Source organism: Gossypium raimondii, chromosome 5 (genome assembly GCF_025698545.1).
Source record: "Gossypium raimondii isolate GPD5lz chromosome 5, ASM2569854v1, whole genome shotgun sequence".
In the NCBI taxonomy this organism is placed as follows: domain Eukaryota; kingdom Viridiplantae; phylum Streptophyta; class Magnoliopsida; order Malvales; family Malvaceae; genus Gossypium; species Gossypium raimondii.
Genome location: NC_068569.1, coordinates 3,828,702 through 3,842,947, shown reverse-complemented (window position 1 = coordinate 3,842,947; position 14,246 = coordinate 3,828,702). Strand labels below are relative to the sequence as shown.

The window sequence follows — 14,246 nt, the reverse complement described above, 5'->3', positions numbered from 1 at the left end:
ATAAACACGCCCTTTACTCTATCATTAACGTGACAGGCAGAGCATGGTTAAATTCTGAAATTTGACAGTCCCATAAAAATTTAACCCTAACCACGCCATCAGTTTCAGTGTTCTGAGGTAATATTCATTTAGGCGGGAAAAATCCCTTGCTTCTCCTCCACCCACCCCTAAACCCTCACTCACTCTCTCTAACGACCCTTTTCTAGTTTTCGTATGTGAATCTTTACTCTTCGTTTTCTCTATCTAGAAATGGTCGTTGATCGCCGAAAACCCTCTCTGGGACCAATGCCGTCGGTGGAAGGCAAAGAAACCCGAGACGACTCGGTCTTGATTTTGGACGACTCGTCTTTCAATTCGGAGGTCGCCAAGCTACGTAACAGATGGGAACTCGCCTCGGTTCTCAACTTCCTTATTGTAAGAGCAATCTTCTTTTTTTCTTTTGATCATTCTTTTCCTTTAGGACGCAACGTTTAACCGTAGATCATGAGATGAGAGAACATATATTAGTGTTTGCAATTGATCGTGGGTTTTGACAGGTTTTTGAGCCATTGATCGGGACTGATTTGAAGCTAACAGCGGAAGACATCGAGTTAGGGCTGGTTAAACCTAATACCTCAATTGCTGCACTTCATGTCAAACTTTTGAAGGTCCAAACTTTCTTCTTTGCATTTGATAAATCGGCATTAAATCTTTTTAATGCTTTTCCTGAAACATGTTTTTGTTATAATTACATTGAGTCTAGTCTTTATAGAAATATTTTACATTATTAGCATTAGACCACCTTTACTTATGTAATGTGTTTGTTCTTTGTTGGATTGTGGAGCTATTGCTCCCTGGTTTTGGCATTTTCCCCTATAATGAAAAGTTTCGTGTTTGGGGATTTTTTTTTTCTTTACCGTCTTAAGTGGAACTGTTTGTTGACAGGGGACACCACCTATGAGTAAATTGTTGAATGTTTCTGATGGATGGGTGACCGTACTTTGCAAGAAACTTGCCGTGTGGTGGCCATGGGTGAGGCAAATTTTTTCTATTGGATGTGCCACCTTCATGGTAATCTTGATGATTTGATGAGTTTTGTGCTCATTCATTATTGTCTGTTACTGCAGGTTGCTGAAGGAGAGATTCCACTCACTGCTCGCAATGGGTATTAATGAATAAAACCAAAGCTGCACACTTAATCCTTGATGGTAGATCATGCTTTTAACAGGGTTGTTTTGCTTTGTTATTTTATTGTTTTGCAGAGAGGAGATATCTAAATACAAAGAACTTGATCCAACTAGCCGCTTGCTTCTCCTAAAAGCACTTTGTGAAATTCGAGCAGATGTAATCTATCATCCTTTTGAATTCTGTTCTGTTTTAATTGAATTAGTGATTGTGTCTCTATCTATCATCATGTTCGTCCATGTGCTTTTGGAATGGTTTCTTTGTATCATCCCAAAATCAATGTCTTAATTTCTATTTTTGTAAGTTTTGAGATGAATGTTTGTAGTAATTCCGTATCATTTTGACTTTTCTTTTACGGATCCTATTATCCTACAGCAAGATGATGCAGTGTCATACATTAATGATGCTATGAAAAGTAATAAAGAAATTTCTTGCTTCCGGAAAGAGAAGATAGGGGTGAATGGAAATGTTTCGTACTGGTAACTGTTGACTGTATTCTGGATTCTGTAAAATCAGTTGTGTGATTTACACTAATAAGTTCAAATTTGTTTGTAGGTATGATGGAAATACAGTATTTGGTTATAGATTGTACAAGGAAATAAACAGGACTGAATCTAAATCAAAAGCAAAGGGGAAAGCAAGCTCAACCTTACCAACTGTCTGTTCTCACTGGGAAACACTTGCAGTGGATTTCAAGGAATTCCGTGAAGTTGTGGTAAGCTCACAATAGTTGTTTTTTCTCTCAATGCTGAAATGCTAAGCAATTATTTTCTTTCATGCTGTAAATGGCAGGATAAACTCTTGGCTAGCAGGACTGCAGCAGAAGTTGCTATTGGCAAGACTATCAATAATGATGTCATTCCTGTTGTGGAGAAATTTCAAAAGGTAAGTTTGACAATCTTCTACTAAATCTTGGTGTATCTCACTGTTCCTATGCTTCCGTTTTATTTCTGGTGGTAAACCTGATCAATTTATTGTGTTATATAGAAGAAAGAAAGGGCACTTAAACGGAAGGAAAGGCAAGAAATGCTCCTAAATGACTTGAGAAATTCTTCTGGTACTGAGATTACCCGCTCATGTCGCAATCGTAGGCCTGTCAGTTACACATTTGGTATGATGGAAACTTCTTTCCTGCAATTGTTACAATCCAATGATCCTTTTAGCTATAAACCTGTAAAAATTGCTTTATCTTTATTTGGACATGCATTCTATAAAGGTCAAGTTAAAAACTTCACTTGAATCTATGGTGATTGGAAATGCTGAAAGTTCCTACATGAGTTAAGCTATTGTTGATTTATGTTGAATTTAAATTCTACTTAATATTTTAAAAGGAAAAACAAAGGGTTTATGTTCTCTTCCTCTGTAAACTTAACACTATGGTAGGAGAGAAAAGATGGATGGTGAGAGAAAAAACGGCCTCCTTCATTTCCTTCATTTGGTAAGACAGCAATAGGAAGATGGAAGGAAACTGAGTAGATTTCCATTTTTCCTTCCTCCAAATCCAACCCTTCCAATTGTGGGATGAAAACACTCTTTCAACCTAAGTTAACAATTTTATTTACTGCTTTAACCTTGTTTCCTTTATTTCCTGTCATACATGCCTAACAGGATGAAGGAAATATGTCTCTTTAGCGTTTCCTTTGTCATATCTTCACCTATTCCATTTCCTCCATTTTCCTTACCATTTTTAGTGTAAGGCTTAGGCAGGCCAATCAGGTGTAGTTGAATCTTAGTTTTGATCTGCTCAGCTTTTGCTCGTAGTCTAGTAAAACTGTAGCATTTGTTTTTTTATTAAATGCACATTGATCGACTTATGATGAGTTTACAATCATGCGGATGAATATGATCATCAATAGTATTGATCTACTCGGCTTTTGCTCTTAGTCTAGTTAAACTTTAGCATTTGTTTTTTATTAAATGCACATTGATTGACTTATGATGGGTTTATAATCATGCAGATGAATATGATCGTGCTATTGATGAGGCTATAGAATTAACAAAGTAAGACTTGTTTAATCTATTTACATTTGTCGTTTATCTTCATCTTCTTAAATATCTTAACTAATCATACACACATCTGATGTGTAAAAGTGCATAGGTCTTTCTGTCTCGGTTATTAAGTAATAGTAGGTTCTCTAAACATATCAAGTTAACTGATTTACTTATTTTGTTTCGAGAACTGTTAAACTTTTGGTTACTGGGCATTTATGTCTGCTGCTGCCTCTTGGGTTTTGTGTTATTTGTTTAATGTATGCTTGTTTGTGTATTGTTGTGCTTCTGGCTCAACTGAAATCACTGTAAAACCCCAACTAGTATTACATTGTACCAAAAGCAAAAAAATTTCTATAAAGCATTTACTCTTGAGATAGGAGGTTAACGCCAAAGAGTGGCTTCTACTTGAATTGAACTGAATAGCCCTTAAGAATTTCCTTCAGAAGGGAGTTTACAGTTACACTAAACAGTCAATCGTGTGTTCTTCTTTGATGGTTTGACCATTTATTTGTTGTGACTTCAATTCAATTTTGATACAGGAGAAGGAAGACTGCTGAGGAACAAAGCCATGGACAGAAGCTTCCAAGACAATCTTTTGCCCTCAACGGAGGTTCAGACGTGGAAGGCTCTGTCTCACAAGGCAGTTCAGATGGGAAAGCAAACTCCTCGGGTAGTGACACTGAAGATGACAAGCTACACGAAGCTGGCGATGATGGTAATGAGAAGGATGATGATGATGATTATAGTAGCGGAACAGATGGTGATGACAGCAATGGTAGTGACTCAGGCAATTCTGCAGATGAAAATGAAAATTTGAACCATGAGGACCACAAGAGAGACGTGTTAATGGGATCGTGCCAGAGTAAGAGATTGGCTGGAGGTGCCATCCATCCTGGCATAAGAACTGGAAATTTGGGCACAAAGAATAGGTTGAGGCAAAGGCCAATGGTTAACTCTGCCCTTGAAATTATCGTGTCTGATTCAGAGGATGATATCCCATCTGATCATACAGCATAAGCATCGGGATACGAGGTCCTGAAAGCTTGTCTGGAGATGCTGTTGGAGAGGTTACTAACAGCCGAAAGCTTGAGAATTAACCAAGTCAGCGGATACGCAGATGCTGAAAGCGTTTGTCCTTCTTACTCTTTTTGGAAATTTTTGTATAGTGGCAAGCCTCGTACCTATCGGTTTTTGGGTGTAATTTATGAGAACCATTCTTCTTTAAGTTCTTCGAAGTATCCTAACATCATTGCCTTAGACCTTAGTTTGATCTAAGACAAAGTAGTAGTCAATTTTTCCTTCTAAGCACCCTTTGCTTGTATCTTCTCTCTTTCATCTATTGCTTGTTAGAAAAAACCCCTACTGCTAAATTTTCACTTGAAAAGTAAACAATAATAGCTAATTATAACTGATTCTGACCAAAAAATATTTACGGCAGGATGGCTAAGTGGTCTAAGGAGTATGACTCAAGTTCTAGTCGTGAAAGGCCTCTCATTTATTAATATTCTTATGGTTCCAATTATTGGTTTCTACATGTGTTGAGCATTATATGTTTGGCTCCACATCAAAACTAAAACGCAGTCTAGTGAGCGATCAATGACTGTCTAACTGCGTTCAGGTTCATGTTAAGTTGCATGTTTTTCCAATATCCATATTTTATTAACAACCATATGATAAAAGCATCTAATGGCCTTGGTATGATTAGAGAAGAATCTGAGGTCACAGATTTTTTGAGCCCTAGCGGATTTCCATGTTCAGCCAAGGCATCCATTGTTATTGATTTGTATGTGAAATGTGGGACTTGGTTTAATCAGATTGAAGAGAAAAACGTAGTATCTTGGGGTGGATTAATTCTGGTGCTTGGCAGAGGTCATTGTGTTGTTCAGACTGCTTCAAAATGCACTAATTGGATGGGAGTGCTTCGCTAATTTTGCACTTCTGGAGCAAGGCAATCAAATCCATTCATACGCAGTTAAGATTCCTTCTTCAATTATAGATATTAAAACACCTCAACCTCAGAATCCTACACGAGGCAGAAAGCCAGGGACGTCACTGAAAGCATGCTTTTTAAAGCCAAATGAAGGGTAGGAAGTCGCACACTTAGCTCGGTGCTTGTACTGTACTTGGAAACCTGCAAATGTGAAAAAAGAGGGCAAACCCCTTTTGATATTGAATGGCTTATGAGAGGCAAGTCCACCTTCTCTATGGTGGACTTCAAAGAAGACACAGCTTATTCCATATTTCGATAAACCAACATTATTAGTATACAAACGAGGGAATCTCAAAATTTCAGGCCTTCGCCATTTGTCTCCCATAAACATCAAAGAACTACGAAACCATTAATTTACTCTTTCAAGCTAATTTGGATACCTAAAAAATGGATGATTTAGAGCTTGGCGCGCAGTGAGCCGTTCGGATGGATCATATTTCAATAATCCTTCCAACAGGTCTGCGAGTGAATATCTTGAGCTCTCTACATACTGTGATACCATATTCTGAAATAAACCCAAGTTTTGATCAGAGAAAGACAACAAACATGTCAATTGTCAAAAGCGGATAAACGAAAGGAAATCATACCTTCAGCCGATCAAGCTTCCTAACAGCTCTAATACTCTCCCTAGATACTGCTCCTTCAGGCCAATTTAGTCTTGAGCCTCTCCGGAAATATTTTTCAGCACCCCGGCTGTGCTTAAACCCACACTAGGGTGAGACATCTGATTACAACAAGTTGATTATGAGATTAGAAGTCGAGTCATAACTTACTTGGCCCTTCGAATCATGTGCTCTGGAAGAGGTCCTAATACCCTCTCCATCATCGCTAAATGCTCCAAGTTCTCATGGGTTTGAAATAATGCCTCACCCTGCACATGATTCAAACAATATTAAATCCCATGTTCCACATATGAATTGAGATAAATGTGTCTGAAGAAAAGGAGGACTAACTGTGCATAGTTCAATCAGTATACAACCAACACTCCACAGATCACATGGATAACTCCAACCTAGACCTGCACCAAGTATTTATTTGTCTCAAAACAGTCAGTGCCACTAGAAACTTGAAAGGTATCAGAGTAATTCAAAGTACATGCAGAAACAAGCTTGGTAATTAGGAACCAACAGAAAAAAAAATCAAATTAAAAATCCAGACCAGCAATTGAATAACATAATCCAAGATGAGCAATAGAAAGAGCGGACTAATTAAACTTCCAGTTAGTATTTTCAGTTGAAATCACTATTAGTCATTCTAGGATCGTTGGACTCTTAAAATTCAATGATGTAATCCTCAAACAGGCTTCACTCAATTAGAATCCGGAAGTTCATCATTGGAAAGTGAACTTCTTTACTTATCCTGAAAAGGGGAATAGAGCAGAAGACTACTGATGGCTCTGTAATACCTCGTACAAAACAAAGAAACAAAGGGAAAACCACATTCTCATTTTCCAACACAATAATCGGTTACCTAGAATAATCTCAGGGGCTCTGTAATGCCTCGTAGAAACAATGGAGCTATGATTCTGATTATCAAATGCAGTACTACCAAAATCAATCAGCTTAATGGCACTTGACTTTGGCAAGCACCTGAAATGTGTTTCATCTGAAGAACTCCTCTGTACCATTCCAAGCATTTTCATTGTCATAACTGTGTTTGTACCCCAAATCTAAAATGGTATAAATCATCAATTATAGAAGGCCAAATACCTTGCAGCCAGGAAGCTTTACATATTCAGAAGATACAAGAAGAATATTTTCTGGCTTCAGGTCAGTGTGGATTAAGCGTAAATCATGCATATCTGCCAGATATATTAAAAGCATAGAAAGATGTTAAACACAAGGACCAGAATAAGCGACCCAACACTAAGCCTGAACAACAAAACAGGCCGCGAAACAGAACAGGGTGAGTGGTTAGAAGATGAGATATGATGAAACAGGAGGCAAGAACAATCCACACACATGCTACAGATTCCAAAAGCTGACGTCCAAATTCCCGAACAAGATCCACAGGAAATGGGCAGTATTTATTTCTCTTTAGAAAATCAAATAAACTTGGTCCAAGCCTCTCAAATACCTGGTAACACCATTAAAATGCATCCAAAGGAAGGTTCTTGTTTAGTCCCAATTTACATGAATGAAGTCCACAAGGGCAAAATATAATCAAGGAATTATAACTGATTCAACTATCTCATCAAAGCTTTCAATTTCAACTAGTTCGCCTAAAAAGATCCACGGCAAACTGAGAAGGAGACAAACACCATTCAGTCTAAAAGAACAAGCAAACTCAACACTTCAGCCACTTCTTTCATATCAAAATGTTAATCTAATCTTCTTGCTTGAAATAAAAAGTTCCCAATACTACAATTTCCAAATGCATGACTGAAAAGAAATAGATAATGCTAAAAAGAAGGTTCATTGAATACTTACTATACAAATGTGATTGCGGTAATCAAACCAATTGCGAATCTGCACAAAGCTACAAGAAGTAACCAAAAGAGTCTATTAGCATGAATGAGACGAGATGCAATATCCATAAACTAAAAATGGGAAGAGACATACTGTGAGGTGCCTTTATCATTCTTAGCCAGATGTTCAAGAACATCAACTTCAATCATTGCTGCATCACGGTACTTACGGATGCTTCTGACTACTTTAATTGCAACATACTCTCGATTTTGACGGTCCCAACATTCCAAAACTCGACCAAATGTGCCTACAACACTAGCAATTTTGGCTGAAATGTGCTACAACCAGAATCACAAAAATTAAAAGATCTCACAGCAGAGCACTTTGACGGCTAACCTTCACCCATCTTACTAAGAATTTTATCTGTCAAAACATTAATTACAAACAATCATTGATGAAGAATATAAAAAAGTGAAAAATTGAGGTTAGAACCAAAAAGAAAAAAACGAAGCTTACATCTTGGAGTGAGATTTTCACCGAGATTAAAGACGTAATGGCCTTCGTGATCATCATCCCTCTTGGGCGGTGAAGAACGCCGAGATGTCACCAAAGCTCGTTGCGCCTACAAACAATTCACACCCCCCGAAAGGTCAAATTTTCATTTTCACACCATTTAAACAACTTTTGTCCCTTTAGGTTAGCTTTCTCCCTTCTGAATCTAGCTGTGCCCTAACCCTTTTTTTTTTTTTTTTTGATATGAGGAACCAACCTCTGGACGAGACGGTGCCACGTCCCAACCAAGACGAGGCCGTTTCCTGATTCGCGCCTTCTCCATTTCTTCCACTTCCATTGCCATCGTTAAATTGTCGCGCCTCAGATCCCTCTATATATATCTGCAACACAAAAGCTATAAACTTTGCAATATGAAAACAATCAGAGATGTTTTAGATTATTTTAACGAGAAGGTTCACCAGTTAGGGTTTTTTAAATATGGATTTTGGGTTTTTTTTTTTTTTTTTGCGCGGATTTGCTGATTGCAATGTATATATTTCCTTGCTTCTCTCCCAGTATGGCGGTTTCGTATTTCGGTTACTTGATTTGGGCCCAAAATGCTTATTTTAAGCCTCTCCTCTGTTTAGCCCAATTTTTTCAGGCTTTTATAGGCTCTGAAAACCGTCAACTGTGTCTTTGTTTGGAAAAATTAATTACTACTTAACGTATAAGACAATATTTAAGTATTTATACAATATATAATCTATAATATTATAGAAAAATTGAAAAATTTTGAACTCCCACAAAATACTCTTTATTTTTATTATATTATTAAATTCACATTTAAAAATAAAAATAAAAATAAAATAGAAGTTGTGATCTAATTAAAAATTTGTACTAATTTTAAAATAGAGTTATTATAAAAAAATAAGTTGTGCTAATTTTATTTAGGTAAAATATATTTATTATAAATTTAATTATATTAATCATCACTTAATTAATATTATATTTAATTATGTTAATTGATTATTATTTTGAATAATATTATTTTACATTAATTATATAAAGTAAAACTATATTGTATGTTAAATATGTTAATGAAAATTTTCTATTATAATATTTAAATTTGTAAGTTAATACATTTTAATTATATTTAATAATTTAAATAATATTATTTTACTTTAATTAATGCAATTGATAATATAATATTAAAAAATTGATTAAATATTAAACCGTAATATCACATTTAACTTATGTAATGTTAGAAGCTAATTTTTAAGTGTTTCAACAACATCTTTTACTATAAATTGATATTTCAATAATTAAAATTTATAATTACTTGTCTATCTTGTAAATATAGGCTTTTTTTGGAATACCCTATAAGTTTAGAAATTTATGAAAATGACTTAACTTCGAGATTAATTATGGGATTGACCTGATTTTTACAATAGATTGAGTGTAGCCACTTTCCCGGGTGGCACCACCCTAAAAATCCCCCTAACAATGCTTTTATCATTACAAATTCGCAGCACCCAACTGAAGCGTGTTGGGGTAAAATATTAAGGGATCTAATGAATTGGAGGGAATGAATTGGAAATGTTTAAATTTAGATAAGTTTAAGGAAATTTTTTTAAGGATATATTTGGACAATTTAAATAACAAGTTTATATATATTATTAATTTTGTTGTTTTTAAAAAATAAAAAAAATGAAAATTGTTTATTTTTGTTATTCTTGTATCTTTTAAATACTATTTAATTTTAATTTTAAAATGAGACCGACCTAACATGCAAATATACTAAAAGTTTAATTTGTTGCGGCCATATTATCATGCACACCCTTTTTTTTCAACCAATCTAAAAAGGATAACTAATTCATCAGGTCCGTGAACGTTTTGTCCTCGCACACTTCAGTTCGGTACTGTCAAATTGTTAGGTGATAATTTTTTTTTATTTTTTTATTTTTTGTAACGATTAAAGTATTATTGGGGGAACTTTTAAAGCGATGACATCTGAAAAAGTAGCGACATCTAACTCTATTATAAATATCAGATCATTCCCTTAATTAATCTTAAAATTGAATCATTTTCATAATTTTCTAAACTTATAAGATAAGATTCCAAAAAAGCCACTTATATGATATATGCTATAAAAGGCATGAAGAACAGTTTGTTGCACTTGAATGAATAAAATACCCAACGATTCCATAATTTAAGAAAGTTTGTTGGAAAAAGGAAAGTTAATTGTAAAAATGGAAAAAGGGAAGTTACTGGTTGGTTCATCCCATTCCTATTACTGAATTGATGTACCAACAGTGGTTTTATACAGGATACATATTAATTTATATATATATTTTAATTTGGTGTAATTATATATATAGAATTTGAATTGTGATTTATATGTATACATAAAATTTTAATTTTGATTCAATTGTACATATTTAAAAAATTAATATATATTTATTTTTATATTGAATTAATATAATTGTTTGTGCAGTAATATATTGAAATAAAATAATACTGATAATAATATATGAAAACTAAATCAAAATAAAATTTTATGTATAAAATGGTACAAAATTAAAACTTATTTATATAAACAATAAAATACAAAACAAAACCATCGGCCACATATCCCACAGGTCCATTCCTCGCCCAATGCCAAACATGGATTTCATTTCAGATTTGATTTTACTTATTTTAAATCACTATAAAAGAAATTATGGTTAAAATGTATTATAAATACTTGTATTCTTCACAAATTTATAATTTAGTTTTTATGCTTTTATTTTTATAAATTTAATTTCTCTATTTTTTAAAATTTTAATTTTTAATACAATTAATTTTTTTTGTTAAATTTATTGGTGCGGTATTTAAAAATTAAAAGTTAGTAGTCATGTAACTAAAAATGACCTTGCAATAAACTTAAATCAAATAAAATAATTTTAATTGTATCATCAATTGGATCTGAATTTTAAAATATGAAAAGTAAAATGACTAAATTTCATATTTGATAAGAGTAGATGGACTTATAACAGAATTTAGCCATACATTTTTCCAGTATATGTATGTAGTCCAGCGACAGCACAAGTAAACTTGAACTGATACTCTGTTCATTTGCTTCTTTTGTAGTTGGAGCCAAAAACACGACAACAAATGAACAAAATGCATGCATTCACTTCGGCAAAAGGCTTCGGAATGGAGCGGCATTGATACTGCCGATGCCTTTGCCATCGACGATACTAATCTCTTCCATAAATTGGGTCTTCAAACTTTCATCAACCTTTCACCAATTTTTACACCAGGTGTCTTCTATTCTTTCTCAAATGGGTCTTTTTTGGAATTCAATATCTTGTTCTTTTTTATTGATTGCCTTGGAAATCAGGGTTTACAATGACGAAGAAGAGTGGTTTCGATCAATATTTGCTAATTCCAAGAAAGAAGAAGCCATTCAGAATCTATATGAATTCTTTGTGGAACGAATGGGAGGACCTACCCTTTATTCCGAGAGGAAAGGTTGGGGAACTTCCTATTTTATTTATTTTCATTATTGCATCGTCAATTGCTTCTATTATTTGTTTCAAAATTAAGCTTTTATCAAAATCTTTCCACTGGTTTTGGGAGTTTGTTTTAGTGAACATTAGTTCAAGAATGTGAAACTGAAAGAAAAGAATTCTTGAGTAAATATTGTGAACATGAGATCCAATTTTTCAACAGCAAATGTAAGCTCAATTCTTTGTTGGTTTATCCCTTCTTTCTTTCGTACTTTCTTTTTTTCTATTCTATAAGTTAGAATCACCTTTATCAGGCTTGGCAAAAGCAGAGTCTTCCATACCCTGGTTTGGCCTTTTTTAAACATGTTTCTTTTTTCCTTGACAAAATTGTATTTAAAAAAAAAAGATACAGTATTTCTATTTATTCAAGAAAAAAAAAACAAGTTAGAATGGAAACACAACCCTCTAAACAAGAGTAATTAAGTGCAAACATAAAAAGACACCAGATTTAGAACCTTCTGTTCCCATGGTTCTAAAGTTGCATGCTGTGGTCTTCATAAAAGCCCAGTGGAAGAGAGAGATATACATAACAAGGACCGCCAAATTGACAATACCAAAAAGTTACCCGAGGTGCACCGCCACGATCAACCGCTAGTTTTTAACTGACTTCACAATCACATTAACCTACTGTCAAATTGCAACCTAAAATGTCTTCCGGCTGTCACAAAATTTTTTCCTTGATTTTCTTTGTGAGACATTACAATGAGAAAGCCAAAAGCAAACCATCATAGCCTTACTTTTAATTTCATAGCTTTGACATTTATGTATATTTGATGGCTTTAGGAGCAACCTTGCTTTTTTACACGCTTTAATGGCTTTATGTTTAGTCTTCTATCATGTGAGAGTGATATAAAAGGATAAAGTTTCCCTTTTAATGTTGCGGTTGCATGGGGTAATAAATCATAAAGAATAAAAGTTTTGGAAATAATGCTTCTATCCTTTATTGTTTTAACAATTTCTTGGACTGGATTTATGTTGCTGTTTTCAGCTTTTGTTGTGATGCCTTGGCAGGTGACCCTGCGTTGATTGGGCGTCATAGGCCATTTCCAGTCACGCACCAAGCTGCAGAGAGATGGCTGCATCATATGGAGAAGGCATTAGAGAGCACCCCATACATCGATGCCGATTCAAAACTCAAAATGATGAAATTTTTTAGGTACATTTTTTTTATCTTCCTTCATCTTTGTTTGTTCCTAATATATTGTGCTTTTCCTTATAATTTGTTTTCTCAGGCACACTGCATTCTTTCTTGTGGCTGGTGATGAGTTGAAGAATCAAAACCAACGAGTTCCATGAGAGCATGGTGCCAGCAAACCAGCTGCATCATAAATTTACTAACGGGAATCCTTACGCAACCATGGAAGTCGGCTTTCATTAACCATGTATCGTTGTAACTTGTAACATACACCGTCGTTTTATATGAATCCTGAACCTTTTACATTAATACTGATTGTATTGTACTGGTTGTCCATGATTCCGTGCACTCGAACTGAACTGATATTGATTAAGGTTATGCTACATGGTAACACGGTAGCAGCAGTAGCTAAACTGGCATTTGCAAATCTACTAGGACCACAACTGATGGGATGGGATGGGATGGGATGGGACGGGCCTCGAAGTCTCCAACCATGTGAGCTACATGTTTAAGACACTCATTCCAAAGTGATTTAAGTTGGCTTCATGAGTCGCTAATGTGATGCTCATACTATTTACCAATTTATTGATAAAATATAGTATTTTAAATGTATGTTCAAATTTGAGAAATGATATTAAGAGGAGTCGTAAACTTCAAACATTAAACATTAATACAAAAATAAAAAAATAAAATTCTTACTTTTTTTTTCCCTCGGAATCTATGATTTTCAATTTCCAACACTAAAAGGTTAAGGCATCAAGGTTTATGTCATCGTCGTGAAAGGAATCCTTTTAAAAATAATAGACTACAAGGAATATATGATCATCGTACCTTTTTTCTTAATCAGTATTCTTTCTAGATTTGTTGTAAGGAAAAAAAGTTGTTTATTTTGCTTGATCAACTTTACGCATAATTGAATGACTGACAATGGACTCCAAGTGGATCCACCATCAAGGATGGTTTGGCACTGGCGGTGCCAAATGCCTAGAATCAGATCTATATGAATATGTATGACTATATCCATAAAATACAAAGGAAACAAACACTAAAGTACTGAAAGATTCTCTTTGCTTTTTATATCATGGTGCCTTCCACTAGTGAACAGTAAGAAATGAGGGATGAACAGAAGCCTCTCAAAAAAAGTATCTTCTTCTACTTGTGAATAAAGCTGAAACATTCCGTTTCTTTTTTCTCCGTTTTTTTTCATCATTTTGTATTGAGACCTCAACATAGAAACACTCAAACATGCTTTGGAACATATTATCTAGGTTTAAATGATCAGCTAAAGTAATAGTTTTGGACCAAAATCAGAACATGGGTTTGACTCAAATAATGGCTTGAATCACTTATACATTAATGTTGTAAGAATTTACCATCTTTAATTCTAATCGTTGACTTGAATCCAATATAATTGCAGAGAAAAGATCAGTCCAAACTAAGTAAATGATCTTATAATCAAAATTTAGAGTAGCAACAAGAAGAGAAATATTTATACAAAACCAGGAGATCAAACT

General features: G+C 34.4%; 3 protein-coding genes across 4 annotated transcripts; 2 read left to right on the top strand and 1 right to left on the bottom strand.

The window, feature by feature from the left end:
* The first annotated feature begins 101 nt into the window (after window positions 1-101).
* LOC105767933 (DDT domain-containing protein DDR4) lies at window positions 102-4,612 on the top strand. Its single transcript, XM_012587537.2, has 11 exons — window positions 102-414; window positions 537-647; window positions 925-1,011; window positions 1,107-1,144; window positions 1,242-1,323; window positions 1,540-1,643; window positions 1,720-1,879; window positions 1,957-2,049; window positions 2,152-2,275; window positions 3,123-3,165; window positions 3,696-4,612. The coding sequence occupies exons 1-11, from the start codon at window positions 250-252 to the stop codon at window positions 4,171-4,173; spliced, it is 1,485 nt and encodes a 494-aa protein (XP_012442991.2). The 5' UTR covers window positions 102-249; the 3' UTR covers window positions 4,174-4,612.
* Window positions 4,613-5,396: 784 nt separating this feature from the next.
* On the bottom strand, window positions 5,397-8,588 carry LOC105767934 (serine/threonine-protein kinase AFC3). Of its 2 annotated transcripts, XM_012587538.2 has the most exons (12): window positions 8,324-8,588; window positions 8,071-8,176; window positions 7,951-7,977; window positions 7,708-7,861; window positions 7,576-7,624; window positions 7,108-7,222; window positions 6,856-6,947; window positions 6,617-6,764; window positions 6,100-6,164; window positions 5,920-6,017; window positions 5,734-5,839; window positions 5,397-5,651 (listed from the first exon to the last, which is right to left on the bottom strand). In XM_012587538.2, exons 1-12 carry the CDS (start codon window positions 8,408-8,410, stop codon window positions 5,514-5,516), a joined length of 1,185 nt encoding a protein of 394 aa, XP_012442992.1. In that variant the 5' UTR covers window positions 8,411-8,588; the 3' UTR covers window positions 5,397-5,513. The 2 variants fall into 2 exon arrangements, with proteins under 2 accessions (XP_012442992.1, XP_052487132.1); XM_052631172.1 differs by lacking the exon at window positions 7,108-7,222 and having other exon boundaries at window positions 7,708-7,977; window positions 8,324-8,340.
* Window positions 8,589-11,150: 2,562 nt separating this feature from the next.
* On the top strand, window positions 11,151-13,068 carry LOC105771091 (two-on-two hemoglobin-3). Its single transcript, XM_012592495.2, has 3 exons — window positions 11,151-11,559; window positions 12,609-12,753; window positions 12,830-13,068. Exons 1-3 carry the CDS (start codon window positions 11,265-11,267, stop codon window positions 12,891-12,893), a joined length of 504 nt encoding a protein of 167 aa, XP_012447949.1. The 5' UTR covers window positions 11,151-11,264; the 3' UTR covers window positions 12,894-13,068.
* Window positions 13,069-14,246: the final 1,178 nt, after the last annotated feature.

What these genes read in the sequence shown, in the direction of transcription:
- LOC105767933 (XM_012587537.2), top strand. Translation starts at nt 250, where the DNA reads ATGGTCGTTGATCGCCGAAAACCCTCTCTGGGACCAATGCCGTCGGTG. An exon ending in CCACTCACTGCTCGCAATGG is followed by an intron (nt 1,145 to 1,241) that starts GTATTAATGAAT and finishes ATTGTTTTGCAG; the next exon opens with AGAGGAGATATCTAAATACA. An exon ending in GCCTGTCAGTTACACATTTG is followed by an intron (nt 2,276 to 3,122) that starts GTATGATGGAAA and finishes ATAATCATGCAG; the next exon opens with ATGAATATGATCGTGCTATT.
- LOC105767934 (XM_012587538.2), bottom strand. Translation starts at nt 8,410, where the DNA reads ATGGCAATGGAAGTGGAAGAAATGGAGAAGGCGCGAATCAGGAAACGG. An exon ending in ACCGCAATCACATTTGTATA is followed by an intron (nt 7,223 to 7,575) that starts GTAAGTATTCAA and finishes TGGTGTTACCAG; the next exon opens with GTATTTGAGAGGCTTGGACC. An exon ending in TACTGATTGAACTATGCACA is followed by an intron (nt 6,018 to 6,099) that starts GTTAGTCCTCCT and finishes AATCATGTGCAG; the next exon opens with GGTGAGGCATTATTTCAAAC.
- LOC105771091 (XM_012592495.2), top strand. Translation starts at nt 11,265, where the DNA reads ATGCCTTTGCCATCGACGATACTAATCTCTTCCATAAATTGGGTCTTC. An exon ending in CCTTTATTCCGAGAGGAAAG is followed by an intron (nt 11,560 to 12,608) that starts GTTGGGGAACTT and finishes ATGCCTTGGCAG; the next exon opens with GTGACCCTGCGTTGATTGGG. An exon ending in AAAATGATGAAATTTTTTAG is followed by an intron (nt 12,754 to 12,829) that starts GTACATTTTTTT and finishes TTGTTTTCTCAG; the next exon opens with GCACACTGCATTCTTTCTTG.